Genomic DNA, 25,654 nt, shown 5'->3' with positions numbered 1-25,654 from the left:
GGAGGGATTGGAAAAGAAATGTGATTCCAAAACACGAACACGAAATATAAAGGAATTCAACATTCATTCCCGTTGAGGCAGTGGCCCTGGCCATAAACTTTTTATTAAAGGCTTTTTTTCAGTTGAACGATGTTTTTGTAGGTTAACAAGTCTTATGTCTCAACCACGCTGAGCTCAGATAACTGAACAACGGAAACTTCGTATGCTCCAATTCCACAGTAAACACGTATTTAGCATCTAAATTATCGAGTAGCTTCGATTATAGCGCTCTCACATTCCACCGAAGAGGCTCCAACAGTGTTGCTGCGCCTGCGCATTCTGATACAGGTGATTTTTCGCGCAGGCACGGCGGGGCCGAAGCTGGGGTCCTGCCCGCTGCCGCGGTTAGCGGTCTGACCGGTTACTATGGTGATAGCCGCGGCGAATGGTCCGGCCAGAGAATGGCGGCGGTCACTTCTTCAGTACAGACTGTATACAGCACTGATCAGGACCTGGTCGAACTGTTGTCTTACTCGCCCGGAAAGATCTGTCTCCCAGGGTAAAGTCGGAGGAAAGTTTCTTGGTTTGTCAGAGTGGGGCAGATGGTCACCCCGGCGCTCTGCTCACACTCGCTGTGCAAGCCGCCGTCAGACTTGCCGGCAGCACCCTGTGATAAAACGTTTTGAAGCATCGTTTTTTCCATTCTCTTTACACTTTCGTATGCTAATTGTTTGGAACTTTCCTTCGCTCCCTAAAGTGTTGGTTGGCTCCCTGCTAGGTGCAGTTTAATGGGCACACTCTGGTCATTGGTCATATGTAAGTCTTGACAATACAGTACATGTGGGCAGGTTAGGCAATTGCAGTGGGCATGACAGACTTGCCCTGTTTTCAGTCCATGTGCACAATATTTGCCTGACTGATCTTCGACTTCTCAAACCTTTTGAGTTGAGGCTTTTTTATGTCGTCTAATTTAGCACAGACTGGGAATTAAACCGATTCTGTAAGACTCAAGTACTCTTTGGATTAAACTGAATAAGCCTTCAGGACAACCTGACCTGTTCATTTGTCTTTCTTACTCTTGATTTTTTAGTCCACACTGTCTTACTCCTCCATTTTAAACTTCAATTTTCTCTGTTATTTGACCAATGCAACATCATTATATTTCCTATCAAAGCATTCCATATTCCATAAATGGTATAATGTAAAGAAAATGGCCCATTGGCTTATTTGGTTCAACAATATGATCTGTGATGTTATTGAGTGATTTCTGTTATAAGGATGTAATTATGTTTTACATTGTTTCTTCCCAGCACTGCCCCCTCAGATCGGTTGAAGATTGGCTTCTTTAAAACAGATCATGCCACTCAAACCGATGTCAGTGACATATTGGAACTGAAGGAACTGAGTACTGCAGTTGAGTCTCTGGTAAAGGTACTCAAATTTTTATTGAATTTTTTGACACTGTAGTACTTAATATTTAAATAAGAGAATATAGTAATGCCAAATGGGATTAAAGGGATAGCAGCAGCATAGATACAAAATTGGTTAAGGGACAGAAAGCAGAGTGTAGTGGTGAACGGTTGTTTTTCAGACTGGAGGGAAGTATACAGTGGTATTCCCCACATGTCGGTATTAGGACCGCTGCTCGTTTTGATATCTATTAATGACCTGGACTTGGGCATACAGAGCATAATTTCAAAGTTTGCAGATGATATAAAACTTGGAAATGTAGTAAACAATGAGGAGGACAGTAACAGACTTCAAGAGGATGTAGACCACCCCAACCTCTGTCGTCGAGCTACAGTACGTGGACGACGCCTGTGTCTGTGCACATACAGAGGCTGAACTCCCGCACATAGTCGACGTATTTACTGAGGCGTACAAAAGCATGGGCCTTACGCTAAACATATGTAAGACAAAGGTCCTCCACCAGCCTGTCCTCACCACACAGCACTGCCCCCCAGTCATCAAGATCCACGGCGCAGCCCTGGAAACCGTGGACCACTTCCCATATCTCGGGAGCCTCCTATCAACAAGAGCAGGCATCAACGACGAGATCCAACACCACCTCCAGTGCGCCAGTGCAGCCTTCGGCTGCCTGAAGAAAAGAGTGTTTGAAGACCAGGCCCTCAAAACTGCCACCAAGCTCATGGTCTACAGGGCTGTAGTAATACCTGCCCTCCTGTATGGCTCAGAGACATGGACCATGTACAGCAGACACCTCAAGTTGCTGGAGAAATATCACCAACAATGTCTCCGCAAGATCCTACAAATCCCCTGGGAGGACAGGCACACCAACATCAGCATTCTCGTCCAGGCTAACATCCCATCATTGAAGCACTGACCACACTCGATCAGCTCCGCTGGGCAGACCACATAGTTCGCATGCCAGGCACGAGACTCCCAAAGCAAGTGCTCTACTCGGAGCTTCTTCATGGCAAACGAGCCAAAGGTGGGCAGCGGAAACACTACAAGGACACGCTCAAAGCCTCCTGATAAAGTGCGACATCCCCACTGACACCTGGGAGTCTCTGGCCCAAGACTGCCCTAAGTGGAGGAAGTGCATCTGAGAGGGCACTGAGCACCTCGAATCTCAACGCCGAGAGCATGCAGAAATCAAGCGCAAGCAGCGGAAAGAGAATGCGGCAAACCAGTCCCACCCACCCCTTCCCTCAACGACTATCTGTCCCACCTGTGACAATGTCTATGGCTCTCGTATTGGACTGTTCAGCCACCAAAGAACTCACTTCAGGAGTGGAAGCAAGTCTTCCTCGAGTCTGAGATGATGGAGGGTAGATAAACTGGTACAATGGGCAGACATATGGCAAATGAAATTTAATGCAGAGAAGTGTGAAGTGATACCATTTGGTATGAGGAAAGGCAATATATGAACTAAATGGTACAATTTTGTATGTACATAAATCTTTGAAGGTGGGAAGACAAGTTGACAAGGCATAGGGGATCCTTGGTATTATTAACAGGAATAGAGTGCAAAACAAGAAAGTTATGCTAAATCTTTATAAAACACTGGTTAGGCCACAGCTGGAGTATTGTGTTTAATTTTGTGCACACGCTTTAGGAAGGATGTTAAGGTCTTGAGGAGGATGCAGAAGATATTTACTAGATGAGGGGCTCCTGTTATGTGGAGAGACAGGAGAAGTTGGGGTTGTTTAACTACCTTAAAAGCTATGTAAATAAAAGTTGTTCTTCATAGAGCAGATAGGTTTAAGAGGAGATTTGATAGAGGTGTTCAAAATCATGAATGGTTTTGCTAGAATAGCTAAGGAGAAGCTGTTTCCAGTGGCAAAGGGGATGATAACCAGAGGTCAAAGATTTAAGATAATTAGCAAAAGAACATGAGCCGACATATTTTTAACACAGCAAGTTGTTGTGATCTGGAATGCACTGCCTGAAAGGGTTGTGGAAGCAGATTCAATAGTAACATTCATTGGATAAATACTTAAAGGGAAAGAAACTACTAGAGCCACAGGGAAAAAACAGGGAAGTGAGATTAATTTGGATAGGTCTACCAAAGAGTCGGCACAGGCACAATGGGCTGAATGGCCTCGTTTTATGCTGTATCATTTAATTATTCTAAGATGAAATATGATCTTTATTCTGCTGTACCCTCCAAAATGTCAACAGTTAGTATATTTCGGATGCCAATCTTCTCTTTATTGTGTTTATCTTTATCATTTGTTATTAAACATTTCAATCCCCAATGCTGAAGAATATGATCACTCAAAAAAGATGGACTGTAGATCAGTTCATTAATAATACAAGCTAATTTTGGCAAGAATTAGAAGGAAGGATGCAATGGAGTGCAAAAGTGTTTGCTAGGTTGGGGAGATTTGAGTTTGTTGTAAAAATGATTGTGAATGATGAATCCCTCAGTGATTTTATTTGCATATTTGAGAGTATTTAAATTAGTGTCTTCAGATAATTCACAAATTTGACAATGAAGAGAATTAGAGGGTTGCAAGCGAGAGCGCCACAAAGCTGGTAACTATTCCACTGGTGCAATTTTAATGATCTGCAATATTGGGATTTCTGGTATAGAACTGTTGTATTTTTGTGAGCGATAATAGTATTTGTCAAATTTCATGTTGAAGGAAATGTTTTTTATGTGATTAGAAATAAGCAATATGATGAAGTTTTATTTTAATTGCTGTGATGTGAATTTCTTTTAGGTTGTATCTTGTGATAAGTTATAAGAACATAACAACATAAGAAATAGGAGCAGGAGTAGGCCATTTGGCCCTTCGAGCCTGCTCTGCCATTCAACAGATCATGGCTGATCTTCTACCTCAACTCCCCATATCCCTTAATTCCCAAAAATGTATTGACCTCTGTCTTGAATATACTCAATGACTGAGCAGCCACAGCTCTCCGGGGTAGAGAATTTCAAAGATTCACAACCCTTTGAGTGAAGAAGTTTTTCCACATCTCAGCCTGAAATGAACTTTCGACCACATAGCCGCAGCATAACTAAGACCGCTAATTTCCACCTCCGTAACATCGCCCGTCTCCGCCCTTGCCTCAGCTCATCCGCTGTTGAAGCCTTCATCCATGCCTTTGTTACCTCAAAACTTGACTATTCCAACGCACTTCTGGCTGGCCTCCCACATTCTACCCTACGTAAACTAGAGGTGATTCAAAACTCAGCTGCCCATGTCCTAACTCGCAACAAGTCCCGCTCACCCATCACCCCTGTGCTCGCTGACCTACATTGGCTTCCGGTTAAGCAATGCCTCGATTTCAAAATTCTCATCCTTATTTTCAAATCCCTCCATGGCCTCGCACCTCCCTATCTCTGTAATCTCCTCCCGCCCCACGACCCCCTGAGATGTCTGGGCTCCTCTAATTCTGCCCTCCTGAGCATCCCTGATTGCAATCGCTTAAACATTGGTGACCGTGCCTTCTGTTGCCTAGACCCCAAGCTTTGAAACTAAATCTCTCCACCTCTCTACCTTTTTTTCCTCCTTCAAGACGCTCCTTAACACATACTTCTTTGACCAAGCTTTTGGTCACCTGCGCTAATTTCTACTTATGCAGCTCGGTGTCAAATTTTTATCTCGTAATACTCCTGTGAAGCGCCTTGGAATGTTTCACTACGTTAAAGGTGCTATATAAATACAAGTTGTTGTTGTAAATGGCCGCTCCCTTATTCTGAAACTGTGACCCCCGTGTTCTAGATTGCCCACCAGGGTAAACATTTTCTTAGCATTAACTCTGTCAAGCCCCTTAAGAATTTTATATATTTCAATTAGATCACCTCTCATTCTTCTAAAATCTAGGGAATATAGGCCTAGTCTACACAATCTCCCCTCATCCCAGGAACCTTTGTTACACTCCCTCTGAGGCATGTATATCTTTCCTTGGGCAAGGAGACCAGAACTGTACACAGTATTCGAGGTGTGACCTCACCAGTGCCCCATCTAATTTTAATAAGACTTCTTTACTCATACTCTAATCACTTTGTAACAAAAGCTAACATACGATTTGTGTTCCGAATTGCTTGTTGTACTTTCTGTGATTTATGTACAAGGACACCCAGGTCCCACTGACTGCAAACAATTCCCAGTCTCTCACCATTCAAAAATATTCTGCTTTTTTGTTTTTCCTACCTCATAATGTATTCACACTTCCTCATAATGTATTCCATTCCATTCCATGTTCTTGCCCACTCAGTCAACCTGTCTATATCTCTCTGCAGCCTCTTTGCGTCCTCCTCACTGCTTACTTTCCCACCTAACTTTGTATTATCAGCAAATGTGAATACATTACACTTGGTTCCTTCATCTAAGTCATTAATATAGATTGTAAATTGCTGAGGGTCATGCACTGATTCTTACTGTACCCCGTTAGTTACAGCCTGCCAACCCGAAAAAGTCATGTTTATGCCTAATCTGTTTTCTGTCCATTAACCAATCCTTAATCCATGCTAATATATTACCCCCAGTCCTAATTTTGTGTAATAATCTCCTGTGTAGCACCTTTTTGAAAATCCAAATACACTACATCCTCCGTCTCTCCCTTATCCATCCTACTAGTTACATCTTCAAAAAACAGTTTTGTCAAATATGATTTCCCTTTCATAAAACCATGTTGATTCTGCCTAATTATATTGTGATTTTCTAAGTGCCCTGTTACCACACCCCTAATAATAGATTCTAGCATTTTGCCTACTACTGATGTCAAGCTAACTGGCCTATAGTTCCTCGGTTTTTCTCTTCCTCCTTTCTTAAATAGCGGAGTTATGTTTGCTACCTTCCAATCCTTGGGGACTGTTCTAGAATCTAGGGAATTCTGGAAGATTAATACCAGTGCATCCACTATCTCTAGTTCCTTCTTTTAAAACCCGAGGATGCAGGTTGTTAGATCCAGGGGATTCGTCGCCACCTAGTCCCATTAATGTTTCCAGTACTATGCACTAGAATTTGCACGGCATCTTCACCCAGTTTCTCAGTGGTATTGGTTGTTTTGGGCGAAAACAGTGTCAGCGAAAATTTCCACGAAGTGTTCCGCCGGCGGTTTTGAAATACCGCTGGGGAGCGGACCGCCGGCGTGCACCATCCATAGATCGCCATTGCCCGATTTTTGTCTCAGCGGTGACCCGTAGGTAAGTAGAAGAAAAAAACGCCCATGAGAAGCAGCGGCAGCTAGGCGGTAGGTGAGTAGCCCTGCAAAAAAAGATAAGCTAATGGGTTTTTAATAATTATTTTAAAATTCTCTTACAGTAGTTAAGGTGAAAAGAGTCCTGAGAATGTTTTCTGATTTTTTTATTTTACGTTCACTGGAAAAAATATTTTTTGTGTTTTCCTCCTCCTAGGCCCAACCTGCAGCCTCGGTAAGGTCCATTTTTTTTCGCCGGGCAGAATTTTTTCCTTTTTTTAAATGGAAATTTTTAGTAATTACTGCCCATTTTGTTTAAGAATTGCCCAATCAGCCCAAGATTCTATTTTCCACCGAGAATCAGGGTGTAAGGTCCATTTTTTTTCGCCGGGCAGAATTTTTTCCTTTTTTTAAATGGAATTTTTTGCCGGTGGTAATTTAAAAATCTTAGCGGTATTTTGGGCGGCAATCCGGCGCTAGCGGATGATTTGGAAAATCTAGTCCTATGTCTTTACTTAGATTGATTTCTGTAAGTTCCTCATGTCATGTTTTTATGTATAAAATGACCTAGAGCCGAAATTGGTGAAAGCTAAGTTCTGCCCAAGTACCGTCCAAAGGATCGCTAAGATCCTGATGGTACTTTGGGTGGAAGTTTCATGAAAAAAATCTGAGAAAGACCGCCCAGTGGCAAAAATGGAACTTACGCACCGAAGAATCTGGACGGCAACGAGCGCTAGCTCTCATTCTAGGCGGCAAATGCAATCCTTGGCAAAGTACCGCCGAGGATTGAGTCGGGCCCAGGGAGGGGGGAACTGCTAAAATAAAAAACTTAAATCCCTGCAAAAAAAATAAAGAAAAGAAGTGGACTAACCGTTTTTTACAGTCTTCATACTTACCGTTGAGGTAAGACCTGCCTCCACGTGGCGCTCTTTTCCCCTGCTGGAGCGGAGGACCGCCTGGACCAAACTGGCAACTCAGCGGGCGGGAGGACTCTTCTGGGCGTTGCACGCCGGCACATGCCGACGGATGTCAGCGGGAGGACTCCACCAAACTCGCTCGGAGGGGAGACCGGCCAGAAACCAGGGAGACCGGCAGAGGATGGTAAGTCCACCAATTTCGGGCCCCTTGCGTTTTCAATACAAGCGATTTCATTGTTTTGGTTGTGTTACGACAATTTAAGTTGAGTTGAGATGTTTGTTTCTCAGTGCCGCTTTTCATGCAACCTGTTTCCTTTGCTGCTTTAAAATGAATGTGCTGAGGAAGAAAAGTAAACCAATGTCTGAGAATAGCAATACAGTACAACTTACACTTACAGTCATGTCTCTATTGAAGCCGCTTCTCTTAGTTTCCAAGCTATTTACAAATGAAGGCAATGTAGTATTTCCTCCATAAGGTAGTCTCCCGCGCAACCTGTATTGTAGCAGCAACTCGTTTGGCTGTTTTGTAGGCCATTTACGCTTCTCTGAATATTTCACTCTGCCCTGAATGTACAACTTGTATGATTATTGCTCAAAGATTCCGTCACCAAGTTTACTAGCTCTGCATTTCTTTTCGGAACATAGAAACATAAGAACAGGAGAAGACCATTCAGCCCCTCGAGGCTGCTCTGCCATTCAATGAGATTGTGGCTGATCTGTGACCGAATTCCATATACCCGCCTTTGGCCCATATCCCTTAATACCTTTGGTTAACAGAAAGCTATCAATCTCTGATTTAAAATTAATAATTGATCTGGCATCAATTTCCGTTTGCGGAAGAGAGTTTCAAACTTCTACCACCCTTTTTGTGTAGAAGTGTTTCCTCATTTCACTCCTGAAAGGTTTGGCTCTAATTTTTAGACTATGCCCCCTAGTCCTAGAATCCCCAACAAGTGGAAATACTTTCTCTCTATCTACACTATCTATTCCCCTTAATATCTTGAAAACTTCATTCAGATCACCCTTTAACCTTCTAAATTCTAGGGAATAAAACCCTAATTTGTATAATCTCTCCTCGTAACTTAACCCTTGAAGTCTGGATATCATTCTGGTACGTTGCATTCCCTCCAAGGCCAATATATCCTTCCTAAGGTGTGGTGCCCAGAACTGCTCACAGTACTCCAGGTGTGGTCTAACCAGGGCTTTGTATAGCTGCAGCATAACTTCTATTCCTTTGTATTCTCGTCCTCTAGATATAAAGGCCAGCATCCCATTGATTATTTTCTGTAGCTGTTCATGACATTTTAATGATCTAGTGATCATAATTCAGTTCGATTTAAGGTACTTATGGAAAAGGACAAAGGTAGACCAGGAATAAAAGTTCTCAATTGGGGAAAAGCCAATTTTACTAAACTGAAATGTGACTTAGCCAAAGTGGACTGGAAACTGCTACTTGAAGGTAAATCAGTGGGAGATCAGGAAGGTTCAGAGCAAGTATGTTCCCTTAAAGAAAAAGGATGAGACTAACAAATATATAGCCCCCTGGATGTCAAGGAGGAGACAGGAGTTCGGGGAGCAGCGTCGGAGAGGCCTATAAAAGGCCCGCGAGTCCAGGGGTTCGGGCGGCAGTCGGAGGAGGCGGGAGTTCGGGGAGCAGCATTGAGGAGGCCTATAAAAGACTCGTGAGTCCAGGAGCTCGGGCGGCAGTCGGAGGAGGCGGGAGTCCGGGGAGCAGCATTGAGGAGGCCTATAAAAGACTCGTGAGTCCAGGGGTTCGGGCGGCAGTCGGAGGAGATAGGAGTTCGGGGAGCAGCGTCGGAGAGGCCTATAAAAGACTCGTGAGTCCAGGAGTTCGGGCGGCAGTCGGAGGAGGCGGGAGTCTGGGGAGCAGCGTCGGAGAGGCCTATAAAAGGCCTGCGAGTCCAGGAGTTCGGGCGGCAGTCGGAGGAGGCGGGAGTCCGGGGAGCAGCGTCGGAGAGGCCTATAAAAGGCCTGCGAGTCCAGGAGTTCAGGCGGCAGTCAGAGGAGTCGGGAGTTTGGACATCGTCGAGGAGGCCTATAAAAGGCCTGCGAGTTCAGGAGTTCGGGCAGTCGAGGAGGCCAGCTCGTGCAACTGCTGGGGCAGAAGTTAAAGAAGTAGAAAGAAATCGAAAGGTGACGTCACAGCCAAGGAGGTAAGTGATTGGCTGGTGATTGGTGAGTAGTTTTTCTTTTTCTTTTCCCTATCAGTAGGTAACTTTTATCATTGTTGTTGCCAAATTAAGTTAATCTAAGGGTTAAGTCATGGCAGGAGAGCTCGGACACGTGTCATGCTCCTGTGCTATGTGGGAACTCGGGCACGCTTCCAGTGTCCCTGACGACTACATGTGCGGGAAGTGTACCCTGCTGCAGCTCCTGTTGCGGCACTGGAGCTGCGGGAGGATTCACTCTGGAGCATGCGCGATGCTGAGGATGCCGTGAATACACTTAGTGAGTTGCTCTTACCACAGACAGATAGGGAATGGATGACCAACAGGAAGAGCAGTGGAAGGAAGGTAGTGCAGAGGTCCCCTGCTGCCATTCCTCTCCAAAACAGAGACACCGCTTTGAGTACTGTTGGGGTGGATGACTCATTAGGGCAGGGCAGCACCAGCCAAGTCCATGGCACCGTGGGTGGCTCTGCTGCACAGGAGGGAAGGAAAAAGAGTGGGAGAGTTATACTGCTGGGGATTCTATTGTAAGGGGATTAGATAGATGTTTCTGCGGTCGCAATCGAGACTCCAGGATGGTATGTTGCCTCCCTGGTGCAAGGGTCAAGGGTGTCTCGGAGCGGTTGCAGGACATTTTGAAGGGGGAGGGTGAACAGCCAGTTGTCGTGGTGCATATAGGTATCAAGCATATAGGTAAAAAACGGGATGAGATCCTTCAAGCTGAATTTAGGGAGGGACCAGTACAAACTGGACGGTCTGCACCTGGGCAGGATCGGAACCAATGTCCGAGGGGGAGTGTTTGCTAGTGCTTTTGGGAAGGGGTTAAACTAATATGGCAGGGGGATGGGAACCTATGCAGGGAGACAGAGGGAAGTAGAATGGGGGCAGAAGCAAAAGATAGAAAGAAGAAAAGTAAAAGTGGAGGGCAGAGAAACCCAATGCAAAAATCAAAAAGGGCCACATTGCAGCAGAATTCGAAAAGGGCAAAGTGTGTTTAAAAAGTCAAGCCTGAACGCTCTGTGCCTGATTGCGAGGAGTATTCGTAATAAGGTGGACAAATTAACTGCACAGGCAGCAATTAATGAATATGATACAATTGGCATCACAGAGACATGGCTCCAGGGTGACCAAGGCTGGGAACTCAACATCCAGGGGTATTCAACATTCAGGAAGGATAGACAGAAAGGAAAAGGAGGTGGGTTAGCGTTGCTGGTTAAAGAGAAAATTAACGCAATAGTAAGGAAGCACATTAGCTTGGATGATGTGGAATCTGTATGGGTGGAGCTGCGGAATACCAAAGGGCAGAAAACCTTAGTGGGAGTTGTGTACAGACCACCAAACAGTAGTAGTGAGGTTGGGGACAGGATCAAACAAGAAATTAGGGATGCGTGCTATAAAGGTACAGGAGTTATCATGGGCAACTTTAATCTACATATAGATTGGGCTAACCAAACTGGTAGCAATACGGTGGAGCAGGATTTCCTGGAGTGTATTAGGGGTGGTTTTCTGGAACAATATGTCGAGGAACCAACTGGAGGGCTGGCCATCCTAGACTGGGTGATGTGTAATGAGAAAGGACTAATTAGCAATCTTGTTGTGCGAGGCCCCTTGGGGAAGAGTGACCATAATATGGTAGACTTCTTTATTAAGATGGAGTGTGACACAGTTAATTCAGAGACTGGGGCCCTGAACTTAAGGAAAGGTAACTTTGATGGTATGAGACATGAATTGGCTAGAATAGATTGGCAAATGATACTTAAAAGGTTGATGGTGGATAGGCAATGGCAAACATTTAAAGATCACACGGATGAACTTCAACAATTGTACATCCCTGTCTGGAGTAAAAATAAAACGGGGAAGGTGGCTCAACCGTGGCTAACAAGGGAAATTAAGGATAGTGTTAAATCCAAGGAAGAGGCATATAAATTTGCCAGAAAAAGCAGCAAACCTGAGGACTGGGAGAAATTTAGAATTCAGCAGAGGAGGACGAAGGGTTTAATTAGGAGGGGAAAAATAGAGTATGAGAGGAAGCTTGCCGGGAACATAAAAACTGACTGCAAAAGCTTCTATAGATATGTGAAGAGAAAAAGATTAGTGAAGACAAACGTAGGTCCCTTGCAGTCAGATTCAGGTGAATATATAATGGGGAACAAACAAAAGGCAGACCTGTTGAATAAATACTTTGGTTCTGTCTTCACGAAGGAAGACACAAATAACCTTCCGGAAGTACTCGGGAACCGAGGGTTGAGTGAGAAGGAGGAACTGAAGGATATCCTTATTAGGCGGGAAATTGTGTTAAGGAAATTGATGGGATTGAAGGCCGATAAATTCCCGGGTCCTGATAGTCTGCATCCTAGAGTACTTAAGGAAGTGGCCCTAGAAGTAGCGGATGCATTGGTGATCATTTTCCAACAGTCTATCGACTCTGGATCAGTTCCTGTGGACTGAAGGGTAGCTAATGTATCACCACTTTTTAAAAAAGGTGGGAGAGAGAAAGTGGGTAATTATAGACCGGTGGGGAAAATGTTGGAATCAATTATTAAAGATGAAATAACAGCGCATTTGGAAAGCAGTGACAGGATCGGTCCAAGTCAACATGGATTTATGAAAGGGAAATCATGCTTGACAAATCTTCTGTAATTTTTTGAGGATGTAACTCGAAGAGTGGACAAGGGAGAACCAGTGGATGTGGTGCATTTGGACTTTCAAAAGGCTTTTGACAGGGTCCCACACAAGAGATTGGTGTGCAAAATTAAAGCACATGGTATTGGGGGTAATGTACTGACATGGATAGAGAACTGGTTGGCAGACAGAAAGCAGAGAGTCGGGATAAACGGGTCCTTTTCAGAATGGCAGGCAATGACTAGTGGGGTGCTGCAGGGCTCAGTGCTGGGACCCCAGCTCTTTACAATATACATTAATGATTTGGATGAAGGAATTGTGTGTAATATCTCCAAGTTTGCAGATGACACTAAACTGGGTGTCGGTGTGAGCTGTGAGGAGGACGCTAAGAGGCTGCAGGGTGATTTGGACAGGTTAGGTGAGTGGGCAAATGCATGGCAGATGCAGTATAATGTTGAAAAATGTGAGGTTATCCACTTTGGGGGCAAAAACATGAAGGCAGAATACTATCTGAATGGCAGCAGATGAGGAAAAGGGGAGGTGAAACGAGACCTGGATGTCATGGTACATCAGTCATTGAAAGTTGGCATGCAGGTACAGCAGGCGGTGAAGAAGGCTTTCATAGCTAGGGGTTTTGAGTATTGGAGCAGGGAGGTCTTATTGCAGTTGTACAGGGCCTTGGTGAGGCCTCACCTGGAATATTGTGTTCAGTTTTGGTCTTCTAATCTGAGGAAGGACGTTCTTGCTGTTGAGGGAGTGCAGCGAAGGTTCACCAGACTTATTCCCGGGATGGCTGGACTGACATATGAGGAGAGACTGGATTGACTGGGCCTTTATTCACTGGAGTTTAGAAGGATGAGAGGGGATCTCATAGAAACATATAAAATTCTGATGGGCTGGACAGGATAGATGCAGGAAGAATGTTCCCGATGTTGGGGAAGTTCAGAACCAGGGGACAAGTCTAAGGATAAGGGGTAAGCCATTTAGGACTGAGATGAGGAGGAACTTCTTCACTCAGAGAGTTGTTAACCTGTGGAATTCCCTACCGCAGAGAGTTGTTGATGCCAGTTCATTGGATATATTCAAGAGGGAGTTCGAAATGGCTCTTACGGCTAAAGGGATCAAGGGTTATAGAGAGAAAGCAGGAAAGGGGTACTGAGGTGAATGATCAGCCATAATCTTATTAAATGGTGGTGCAGGCTCGAAGGGCCAAATGGCCTACTCCTGCACCTATTTTCTATGTTTCTACGTTTGCGTCTGTTTTCACGAGAGGGTCGATGCAGACATTGCAATCTGGGAGAAGCGTGAAATATTAGATGAGATAAACATAATGAGAGAGGAAGTATTAAGGGGTTTAGCATAATTGAAATTGGATAAAATCCCCAGGCCCGGATGAAATATATCCCAGGCTGTTAAGAGAAGCAAAAGAGGAAATAGCAGAGGCTCTGACCATCATTTTCCAATCCTCTCTGGCTACTGGTGTGGTGCCGGAGGACTGGAGGACTGGTAACATTGTACCATTGTTTAAACAGGGAGAAAGGGATAGACTGAGTAATTACAGGCAGTCAGCCTAACCTCTGTGGTTGGGAAAATTATTGAAAAAACTTCTGAAGGACCAGGATAAATCTTCATTTAGAAAGACATGGATTCATCAAGAACAAGTCAGCATAGATTTGTTAAGGGAAGATCTTGTCTGACTTGATTGAATTTTTTGAAGAGGTAGCAAGAGGGTCGATGAGGATAGTGTATTTGATGTAGTGCATATAGATTTTAGCAAGGCTTTAGATAAGGTCCCACATGACAGACTGGTCACAAAAGTAAAAGCCCATGTGATCCAAGGCAAAGTGGCAAGTTGGATCCAAAATTGGCTCAGAGGCAGGAAGCAAAAGATAATGGTCAATTGATTCTAAAGTCTAAATCGTTAATATAAATTGTGAACAATAGTGGTCCCAGCACTGATCAGTGTGAGATCTCACTTTCCACCTTCTGCTACTCTGAATAGCTACCCTTTACGTCTATTCTCTGGTTTCTGTCTTCTGGCCAACTAGCTGTCCGTTCTGCTACTTGTCCCCTTGACTCCACATGCTCTGACTTATTAATTAATCTATTATGTGGCACCTTATTGAAGGCCTTTTGGAAATCTAGATAAATTACAGCTACTGCATTACCCTTATCTACTCTCTCTGTTACCTCTCGAAGAATTCAATGAGGTTGGTCAAGCAGGACTTTCCCTTTTGAAATCCCTGCTGACTTTATTATTATATTTTTGGTTGCTAGATGTTTTTCTATTTTCTCCTTTAGTATTGATACCATTTCCTACTACTAATGTTAAGCTGACTGGTCTATAGTTCCTTGGACATATTTTATCTCCCTTCTTAAATATAGGTGTTACATTAACTGTCTGCCATCCTCTAGCACTACACCTTTTTCTATCGAATTATTAATTATGTGTAATAGTGACCATTAAGAGACTGGAGTCAACCATAGACCACATCAGTTGGAGTGATGTGTTCCTTACCATGAAGAACACTAGTGAATTGGTTGCGTTTGTATGACAATCCTACAGCTTTCATGTTTTATTTTGGTGACAATCATAAATTACCTGATTTGTGGAATACAATTTCAAAACTTACCACTGTGGGATTTGAACTCATGACCTCTGAGTTACTAGTTCAAAATAATAACCACTATACTACTGTACTCCCTTACTGTTACACTGATGAAGTGCAAAATTAGAAAAATACTACAATGCACTCAACAATATAATTGTATCTATATAACTAAACATTTTGGGGTTGAATTTCCACATGGGCTCCCCGATCATCTGCAGTAACTTAGGCAGTAGATCCGTGGAAACACTGGAGAAACGCTGCTTCCCTGGAGATTCACCAGATTTCTTGCCAAAGTTACGACAGCCGTTCGTTTGTGTCTGGCTAACCCGACATTTCCAAAGTGTACAAACTATGACTACTGGTACACCGTCTCAAATCCGGCAACCTCGGGCCCGAGACGGTGACGATTTTTGGATTTTTCCGGATTTCGGACAAGAAAATAAAGAGCGTACATATGCCACTGGTTGAATCTCCCTTCTCCAGAACTCCCTTCTCCAGAACTCCATTCTCCAGAACTCCATTCTCCAGAACTCCCTTATCCGGAACCACCCCTCGTCCAGAACCATTCCCGGCAACCGGGTGGCGCATGCGCAGAACTCCGACTTGAACAAATTGAAGTCCTTCTTTGCTGCTGACTCCCGCAATCGCAGGCCTGACCCCGCGATCCACCGTCTTCCCACCCTGCCCCCATGATCTTTCTGCCGCACTTCCAACCCCAAGCCAGCCAGCCCTGATATCCCCTTGCTCAGTACCATCCAATTTAACGTGACCACCCCTCGTCTGGAAAAATCCCTTATCCAGACAGGCCAGGTCCCGAGGGTTCCAAATAAGGGAAGTTCAGCCTGTACCGAGACAGACAAAGCACTAGTGGTGGCGTGGGTCGGGCCAGGTCAAGGGTCATTCGGCAAGGCTTTGCAAGGCTCTGACCGATTGCATGCCATTTAACACATAATAGCGAAGCCGATAACTAGTCAGGTCCACCGGTTCTTGGACAATGTAATGACTGTAAGCTTGTAATGTTTGTAGCTCCACACTGTGGATGTGGACGTATTGTGTACTGCAGCTGCAGAGTTGATAATAAACAAAACCAGGCAGATTCCGTCGGCTTCCGAGAGAGCTGCCTGCCATGTAGGAAGCTGTATGTGCTGTGCTCTGTGAAGATATCACACTTGGCGGCGAGATGGGATTTTTCGGATGATTTAAAGCTTCAAGGCGAGTGTCAGGGTACAGAAGGACGCTAGATCAGTTTACTACAAGCCACGTTCCGTACCATATGCACTCGAGGAGAAAGTTGAGCAAGAGCTCGAAAGACTAGAGACTGAAAACATTATTTGTAAGATAGATCGATGTAATTGGGCTATACCCATTGTTGTTGTACCTAAGTCCAATGGTAAGGTAAGATTGTGTGGTAATTATAAAGTAACCGTAAACCAGGTTCTAGAGGGTAATGTCCCCAATACATTGCCGAATATAGAAGATTTGTTCACAACACTGACAGGTGGTCAGATCTTCTCAAAACTGGATCTTTCGAATGCCTACTTACAGCTTGAACTAGATGAGGAGTCCAAGTCATGTTTGACTATAAATACTCATCTAGGCCTATATCAATTTAATAGGCAACCGTTTGGAGTGTCTTTCGCCCCTGCCATATACCATGGGGTGATGAACTGTATTTTGCAAGGTATTGAAGGAGTAGTATGTTATTTGGATGACATACTAATTTCAGCACCAAATAGGCAAATTTATAATAACATTGAATGAAGTCCTCAAACGGCTAGAGAAGCACAGCGTACGAGTGTCTGCTCGTAAGTGAGTTATTTAAAAACTCAGTGGAGTACTTAGGGTACAGAGTAAACAAAGATGGTTTACATCCAACCATGGAAAAATTGGATGCAATTAGAAATGCACCCACTCCCAGGAATGTCGCTGAACTTCGTTCATTCTTGGGTCTTTTGAACTATTATGGGAAGTTCCTACCAAATTTGGCTACAGAATTACATCCACTGAATGAACTTTTGAAAAAACAGGTCCATTGGAAGTGGTCAAAAGAATGCGATTCAACGTTCAAGGAGTGTAAAAGCAAATTGATAGAGAGCACCATGTTAGTAAACTATGACATATCTAAGGAGATTAAGCTAGCATGTGATGCCTCTCCGTATGGAGTTGGGGCAGTGATCTCTCATGTATCGCGTAGTAGGGAGTAGAGACCAATTGCTTTTGCTTCACGCACTCTCAGTGCCAGTGAGAGTAATTATGCGCAAATTGAAAGGGAAGCTTTGGCATTAATTTTTGGGGTCAAGAAGTTTCACAAATACTTGTATGGTCGTAAGTTTACCATCGTTACGGACCATAAGCCCCTAACAGCAATCCTCCATCCAAAGTCCCCAGTTCCAACATTAGCTGCAGCCCGAATGCAGAGATGGGCTTTGATTTTGTCAGCATATACATATGATATTGAATACAGACGATCAGCTGATCACAGTAATGCTGATGTAATGTCTAGATTGCCTTCCCCATCACAAGTTACACCCGATAGGGAAGAAGTGTTTTATTTTTCATACATTGATGAACTGCCAGCTGAAGAGATTGGTAGAGCAACCAAACGTGACCCAGTGATGTCAAAGGTGTATGAGTATATTGCAAATGGATAGCCAAACCAGGTAACAGACAAAAACAACACATCCATTCTTCATTCGTAGGAATGAATTATCAGTCGATAAAGATTGTATCATGTGGGGTGCAAGAGTGGTTATACCAAATAAATTCAGGTCCAAATTATTAGGAAACCTCCATGACCAGCACCTGGGAATGTGCTTGACCAAGAATTTTGCACGCAGTTATTTATGGTGGCCAGGTCTTGATAAAGATATAGAGTACATCGTAAGTCAGTGTACGACATGTCAATCGGTAAGCAAGCAACCACCACCAGTACCATTACAGCCATGGAAATGGCCTCCCAGGGTGTGGCAAAGGCTACATATTGATTTTGCTGAGTTAGAAGGACAACAATTGTTCATTGTGATTGATAGCCATTTGAAGTGAGTTGAGGTATTTCCAATGTGGAAAGTAACAAGTAAAACATTGGACATTTTACGAAAATTATTTTCTTCATTTGGCCTCCCTGAAGAAATTGTTTTGGATAATGGACCACAATTTCGTTCAGAAGAATTTGCATAATTCACGAGCAAAAATGGTGTGAAACATATCAAGGTTCCACCATACCATCCTGCTTCGAATGGTGCAGCAGAGTGCACTGTACAAATTGTAAAACGTGCCCTTATAAAACAAATGTTAGATCCAAATCCAAGGAAACGACAGTTGTCATTGGATCACAAATTGGCTAATTTTTTGATTACATATCGAAGTACTCCTTATACAACTACTGGTAGAATACCAGCAGAGTTGTTTCTCAAACGACAGCCACGAACCAGATTCTCGTCGTTAAAGCCAAATTTGGCACAGTCCATAGAAGAGACACAATTAAGACAGAAAGAGAATCATGATAGAGGTAGAGTAAAAGAGAGAAGTGTGAAATTAAACCAGAAGGTGAGAGTGAAGAAGCATCACCATAAATGGTTAAAGTGGTTACCAGGAAGAGTGGTGAAGATATGTGGTCTTCGCACATATTTGGTCAAGATGTTTGATAATGGACAGGTTAGGTTTGTTCATATTGATCATATTTTACCTACAGACATGGAAGGAGTTGAAGGTGGGAATGATTCAATTATTTCTGACTCATCAGATAGTTTTGATACACCAGTAGCAAATCCTAAATCCAATGTACTGGAAACAAATCCAGGAGAGAATCAGAATGAAAGTCTGAGTCCGAGTCAGGAAAACAAAGAGCCTGAAGTTCGAGTGAGTTCAAATGAAAATCAAGGAAATTCCGTGGAGGAAAACATTCCTCAGGATGAGCCTCGAATGAGTTTAGATTCAACACCATGTTTGGAAGGTTCTGTTCGAGAGCGAAGGTATCCTCTTCGAAACAGAAAACAAGTGGGAAAGTAAATATGGAAAAAAAAAATTTTATATCCTGTGTTATGTATGAACATGAAGTTATGTATGATGTTGTTATAATAACTTCTTCATTAAGGAGGGTGAAGTGTAATGTCTAAGCTTGTAATGTTTGTAGCGCCACACTGTGGATGTGGACGTATTGTGAGCTGCAGAGTTAATAATAAACAGAACCAGACTGTTCTGGAGGCTTCTGTGAGAGCTGCCTGCCACGTAGGAAGCTGTGTATGCTGTGCTCTGTGAAGATATCACAGACAATAATTCCGGATTTTATTTTACTGAATATCAAATGGGATTTTCTCAAAAAATGTTCAACAATTATGATTTTCAGAGAGCTGAATTTGAGACGTTGTACCTGCAGTTGCAGTGAAATTTGAGCCAAGTAAAAAGCACTCACATGATTGTCTCTAGGCTCTGAGTGGGTTCTTTACTGGTTGTAGGTAAGAAAATCAATTCTTGTTGCTTATCCAGAACTCCCTTATCCAGAACTCTTGTTAAGAATGTGGATTTTTCCTGTTGAACCAGGATGTAGATGAGGACAGGGCAGCTAATGCTGTATGGAACTTATCAGCTCCATGCTCCACATGGAGAGGGACATTGATAGAACAGAGTATGACAATGGAATGTGGCTACAGTGGAATGGAATGAAGTCCAGAATGCAATGGCATAGTGAGATCCATTCCAGATAATTTAAAGAGCAAGCTGCAGTCTGAACAATTAAATATTAGACTCATTACTTCATGGCTAATAAAGGTTTTTGTTAAAAGGTTTCTGTTTTATTTTAATGAGAAAACTTTTAATTTTGGAAGGGAACCTTAAGTTTAATTTTAATGTGACTAGAGGAATAGTTTTAAAGGGGAATTAAAAATGTTTGTGTTCAGTTAATGGATGAAAGGGGCAGAGGAAACATTATAAGGACACCCTCAAAGCCTCCCTGAGAGAGTACAACATCCCCAATGACGTCTGGGAGTCCCTGGCCAAAGACCGCCTTAAGTGGAGGAAGAGCATCTGGGAGGACGCTAAGCACCTCGAGTCTCGTCGCTGGGAGCAGAAAACAAGCGCAGGCAGCGGAAAGAGCGTGCGGCAAACCAGTCCCACCCACCCCTTCCCTCAACGACTATCTGTCCCACCTGTGATAGAGTCTCGTATTGGACTGTTCAGCCACCTAAGAACTCATTTTAAGAGTGGAAGCAAGTCCTCCTCGATTCCAAGGGACTGCCTGTGATGATGATGGATGAAAGGGGGTAAATGATGCCCCAATATTGAGGGATTGTTTGTACTTATTTTGTTTGTGCAGGTATTTATTATTTTTATTGGTTTCTAAGACATATCCTAATGCACACCGAATTTGGGTTTCTTCCATCTACTTGTACCATTCAACGTCTTGCGTAGTGCACACATTCCATTGAGCTCTGTTATGTAAACATTTCCAATGGGCATTCCAATTTTAAAATGATCTATAACTATCACCTGTCATTCCACTAGGTGGCACTGTATTATCTTTTTGCCACAACTCACTGCAAATACTTTCTGGGGGGAAAATGTCTGCCATCTCTGAAATTTCTATTGTCCAAAATAAGGTTTTAAACAAATAGAAAAAAATCTAAAAATGATGTATTTCATAACATTATTACATTTACCCATTGGATTGTCTTTTGTGGCTTTTAACGCCTTCTTGAAAGCTTTGCTTCAAGGGTTCAGCTTCTTCCAAAAGTATGGGCTTTCACTGCATTCGTTTTACTTCACAACAGTTAGAGCTTTCAATTACACCTGCACATTTGAAATATAAGTAGTGTGCAGAATTTACACACATGTCATGTATTTGAGCCTGTGCATTTAGCAGAATTTCACAGCATGCAATATGTGTAAGAAGAGTTAAAGGATAGCGGGGAGTGTCCCCTTATCTTCTGAGAACTAAAGAGTTTCTTTACTTTCTTTCAAAATTTTTTCGAAAAAGCAGAGATTAAATTCTCAAAGCTTCTATTTCAGGCAAGTGAATAACATTTATATAAATGTGTTAATAATTATGCTTTTCTGTTCGAAATTCCTCATCGACAAACAATACCTGTGAACATCTTAAACAGAAGCATCTGTGATTGTAGTTAGAAAAGAAAACAGACATTCTTCATAAAGAATGGAATGCTGTTTAATATTGTTGAAAATTAAGTTTATTAAAACTGTGTTTTCTGAAGCTTTTTAAGGCATACGGATTCTTTTATAAACGTAAATAATGAATTTTTGAGCATTTGAGGTTCATTTTGTTTGTTTACGGAAAATGATGTTTATTAAAGACTGTCAGCAACTTCATTAATCTACAATAGTAATACTCAGTTTTTGTCTGTCCTGGGGCGGGGCTGCAGGCTGAGAGCACGTGGTTTGGACTGAGTGACAGTTGCACCGACCAACGGGAGATCAGGGCCCGGCCAGCCTCGCAACCATTCAGGGCGGGGAGAGATGACGCGAATTTTTAAAGTTTGATTGACGCCGGGTCTGCTTCAATGAGGAGGCGGCAGTGGATGTGGCAGGGCCAATGGGCACGGGCATGAAGGGCGGGGCCTCCCCGGGTGTTGCTGCAGAGTCGAGAGGAGCATGCGGCGGGTGAGAGCGAGGGGGACATCTGTGTTGATTCTATAGAAGAAGAATATGATAACAAAATACTGTTGCAATAAAGATACTAATTTGACCGCACGGTCTCTGCTAGTAGTGCACTAAATTTTCCAGTTAGAATCATAGGGGAAGGCAATGCGCTTCACTTCCTCTCGGGGACAGTAAACCCAATTTTGCTGCCGGGGCGGGACGTCTGCACCGGGTGCAGGAAGTCGCGCCTCACCTCGGGTTAAATGGGGCAGTACTGAATTTTGGCCCCATAGACTCTTGCAACACAGAAGGAAGCCATTTGGCCTGACATGCCTATGCCACATCTTTGAAAGAGCTGTCCAATTTAGTCCCACACCCCAGCATTTTCCTCATAACCCTGCAAATTAGTCCTCTTCAAGTACATGTCCAATTGCCTTTTGAAAGTTACTACTGACACTGATTTCACCATACTTTCAGGTAGTGTGTTCCAGATCTTAGCCCCATTTGAAGAACTTTCTCCGAATTTCATCTCTAGTTCTTTTGCCGGTCATTTTAAATCTATGATCTCTGGTTACCAACTCACTTGCCAGAGGAAATAGTTTCTCATTCCTTGCTCTAATGGAACTCCTCATAATTTTGAATACCTCTATTAGGTCTCCCCTTAACCTCTGCTTTAAGGGGAGCAATCCCAGCTTCTCTAATCTCGTCACATAATTGAACTTCCCCACCCTGGTATCATCTTGGTAAACCTCCTCTATACTCTCTCAGGGCTTGACATCCTTCCTAAAGTGTGGTGTGCAGCATTGTACACAATACTTCAGCTGAGACCTAACCAGAAATTTGTAAAGGTTTAACATGACTTTGATTTTGTATTCAATGCCCCTATTTTCAATGCCAAGTATCCCCTATGCTTTTTCCCACCTTCTCAACTTTCCCTGCCACCTTGAAAGATTTGTGAATATAAAGCCCCCAGGTCCCTCTCTTTTTGCACTCCCCTCAAAATCGTACAATTTAGATTATACTGTTTCTCCCAAAGTGCATCACTTCACACTTATCTGCATTAAATTGTATCTGCCATGTCTGTCTATGTCTTCCTGAAGTCTGCTGCTATCCTGCTCATTATTTACTACGTTGCCAAGTTTTTAATTTTCAGCAAACTTCGACATTGTACTCCCTATACCCTGGTCCAGGTCATTTATATATAACAAGAGAAGCAATGGTCCTGATACCTCCTTAACACCTACCTCTTCGATCATCTGCCATAATTTCTTTTTGTATGGCTCGGTATCAAATTTTTGTGTTGTAACACTCCTGTGAAGTGCCTTGGGATGTTTTGCTACGTTCTTCTTCTTACTCTTCTTAGGCAGTCCACCGGGGTCGAGGATGACTTGCTTCCACACTAAAATGAGTTCTAAGATGACTGATGAGACCAATGCGAGATCTACAGTCTCTGTCACAGGCAGATGGTGGTTGGAGGGACGGGTAGGTGGGGTGCTTGATTTGTCATTGCCTCCATCTGCTGTTTGTACTTGGCTTCCGCGTATTCCTGGCGAAGAGACTCGGAAGTGTTCAGTGCCTTCTCAGATGCATCTCCTCCACTTTGAGCGGTTTTGGGCCAGGGATTCCCAAGAGTCGGTGGGGATGTTACATTTTTTTCAAGGATGCTTTGAGGGTGTCCTTGAAGCGTTTTCTCTGCCCTCCTGGGACTCGCCTGCTGTAACATAGCTCGGAGAAGAGTGCTTGTTTTTGGATTCTAGTATCGGGCATGTGGATAATGTGGCCCATCCATCGGAGCTAAACGAGCGTGGTCAATGTCTCGATGCTGGGGATGTTGGCCTGAGAGAGAAGGCTGATGTTGGTGCACATATCCTGCCAATAAACAAAGGATTTTGCAGAGGCAGCACTGGTGGTATTTTTCCAATGCTTTGAGGTGCCTACTGTACATAGTCCATATCTCTGAAGCATATAGGAGGGCGGGTATCACTACTGCTCTATAGACCATGAGCTTGGTGCCGGGTTTGAGATCCTGGTCTTCGAACACTTTTCCTCAGGCAGTCTAAGGCTGCACTGGCACACTGAAGGCGATGTTGGACTTCGTCATCGATGTCTGTTCTTACTGATAGTAGGCTCCCAAGGTATGGGAAGTTGTCCTCATTGCCCAAGGTCTCGTCATGGATCTTGATAATCGGGGAGCAGTACTATGTGGCGAGAGCAGGTTGGTAGAGAACCTTTGTCTTACTGATGTTTAATATAAGACTTAGACTCTCGTACGCTTCAGTGAAGGTGTCAATAATGGTTTGGAGTTCGACTTCCGACTGCACAAACGCAAGTGTCATCTGCATATTGTAATTCAATGACAGAGGTTGGAACAGCCTTGGATCTGGATTGGAGGAGTCGGAGGTTGAACAATTTCCTGCTTGTTCTGTAGATTAACTCCACTCCAGCGGGGAGCTTGTTAAAGGTGAGCTGAAGCATTGCAGCGAGGAAGATTGAGAAGAGCATTGGTGCGATGACACAGCCTTGCTTGACCCCATATATTGGGCCTGTGGTGGATCCGTTGGTAAGAATAATGGCTTGCATGTCATTGTGAAGCAGGCGGAGGATGGTGACAAATTTTTGAGCACATCCAAATTTGAGAAGGACACTCCATAATCCCTCACAGGTCAAAGAAAGCCATATACAGAGGTTGATGCTGCTCTCTACATTTTTCTTGAATTTGTCGCGTGATGAAGATCATGTTCGTTGTGCCCCTTAGTGGGCAGAATCTGCATTGCGACTCTGGGAACCTCGTCAGCCAATCTGACGACTTCCAATGAACCGGAGCCACAGAGTGTCAATGGTTCCTGGTCTGCCCTAAAGTCCATGATAATTAGCACCTGTGAAGAGACACTTTGTTACTCTACCAGAAAACATCAAGACTGGTTTGATGAGACCGACTAGGAGATCCAGGAGCTAATCAACCGCAAACGCAAGATATTTTTGAATTGTAAACAACAACTCAAGAGAAAGAAAGCAAATCTACAGACAACTGAAGGCCAAGGTCCCACAAAAAATTTGTGGCCTAAAGAACAGATGGTGGTTGGAACTAGCCGACAATCACGATGTGCGGGATTTTTTAGCGCAGTCAAGACCACCAAGCACTCAAGGTCCTTTTCTACTGAGAGCCAAAAACGATGCTCATCAAGTCAGTGCCCGCTGGAAGGAGCACTTCGAGGATCTCCTTAACCAAGATTCTGTCTTTGACGTGAGTGTCCTTGACTCCATCCCATAGCATGCTACCCATCACCACCTCGGCACAATCCCAGCCCGGTATGAGGTTGAAAAGGCCATCCGACAACTGAAAGACAACAAGGCCTCAGGAGCAGATGGAATCCCCGCTGAAGTACTAAAGCATGGTGGAGAAGTACTATGTTAAAGGCGCTATATAAATACAAGTTATTGTTAAGGCAGGAACATAAGGTCAGAAACTGTCTGATGATGGGTGAAGTTGTTGGGCAGCTACCCCAGATGCAAAAAGGGCTGTTAGCAGGTCAGCTGATTGATGGGACCACGTTGGTGGATTGATGGTTCAACCTTGGCCAACAACAATTTGGATCCCATTCTCCTAGGGCCCCTCTCCAACCCAGGGGGTGTGAACCTGCTACCCTAATACTGCCAAATCCACCAGACTATAGCTTTGCCAATGCATAAAACTCCATCTTCAGTCTGATGAATCCTAAGAAGCCGCCCCATGCTTTTAATTGTAATTGTCATGCTATTTCTAACACGCTATTTTTGTTGATTTTACTTAATTCCAATTGATGCCTTCAAATTTAGCTTCCAAAGTAGATGGCATTGTGTTGTTAACCTACTGTGAGACTCCCAGCTTCATCTCCAGCCATCTCCTAACTTTGCATTGTGGAACGCAGTGCAGAGAAGTCACTAACATGGGAAATTGTGTTGGGGAAAGCAAAAAGGGAGGGAATGTGATGAATAAGCAAACGGGGACAAGGTGAATAGGTGGCAAAAATGGAGGGGAGAAGACTGAAGGGGAGGGTACAAGGTGTTGAAACGAGGACACAGGCATGAAGGAATGATGTGGAGCTTAGGCAGTTGAAGGTTGGTAACCTCCATTATTCTCCACCCTCTC

At 43.6% G+C, this 25,654-nt stretch overlaps 1 protein-coding gene across 3 annotated transcripts in view; it reads left to right on the top strand.

Annotated features, from left to right (window-relative positions):
• The first annotated feature begins 402 nt into the window (after positions 1-402).
• c5h10orf67 (chromosome 5 C10orf67 homolog) overlaps positions 403-25,654 on the top strand; it is a 475,763-nt gene continuing 450,511 nt past the window's right edge. For all 3 annotated transcript variants that reach the window (XM_070881415.1, XM_070881414.1, XM_070881413.1), the window contains exons 1-2: positions 403-538; positions 1,290-1,410. In XM_070881415.1, coding sequence (XP_070737516.1) covers positions 441-538; positions 1,290-1,410 — 219 coding nt within the window. In that variant the 5' untranslated portion in view covers positions 403-440. The remainder of the gene's footprint in view (positions 539-1,289; positions 1,411-25,654) is intronic.

This window comes from Pristiophorus japonicus, chromosome 5, assembly GCF_044704955.1.
Source record: "Pristiophorus japonicus isolate sPriJap1 chromosome 5, sPriJap1.hap1, whole genome shotgun sequence".
Classification (NCBI taxonomy): Eukaryota; Metazoa; Chordata; class Chondrichthyes; family Pristiophoridae; genus Pristiophorus; species Pristiophorus japonicus.
Note: the sequence above shows the minus strand (reverse complement) of the source record. Positions and strands in the feature narration are given on the sequence as shown.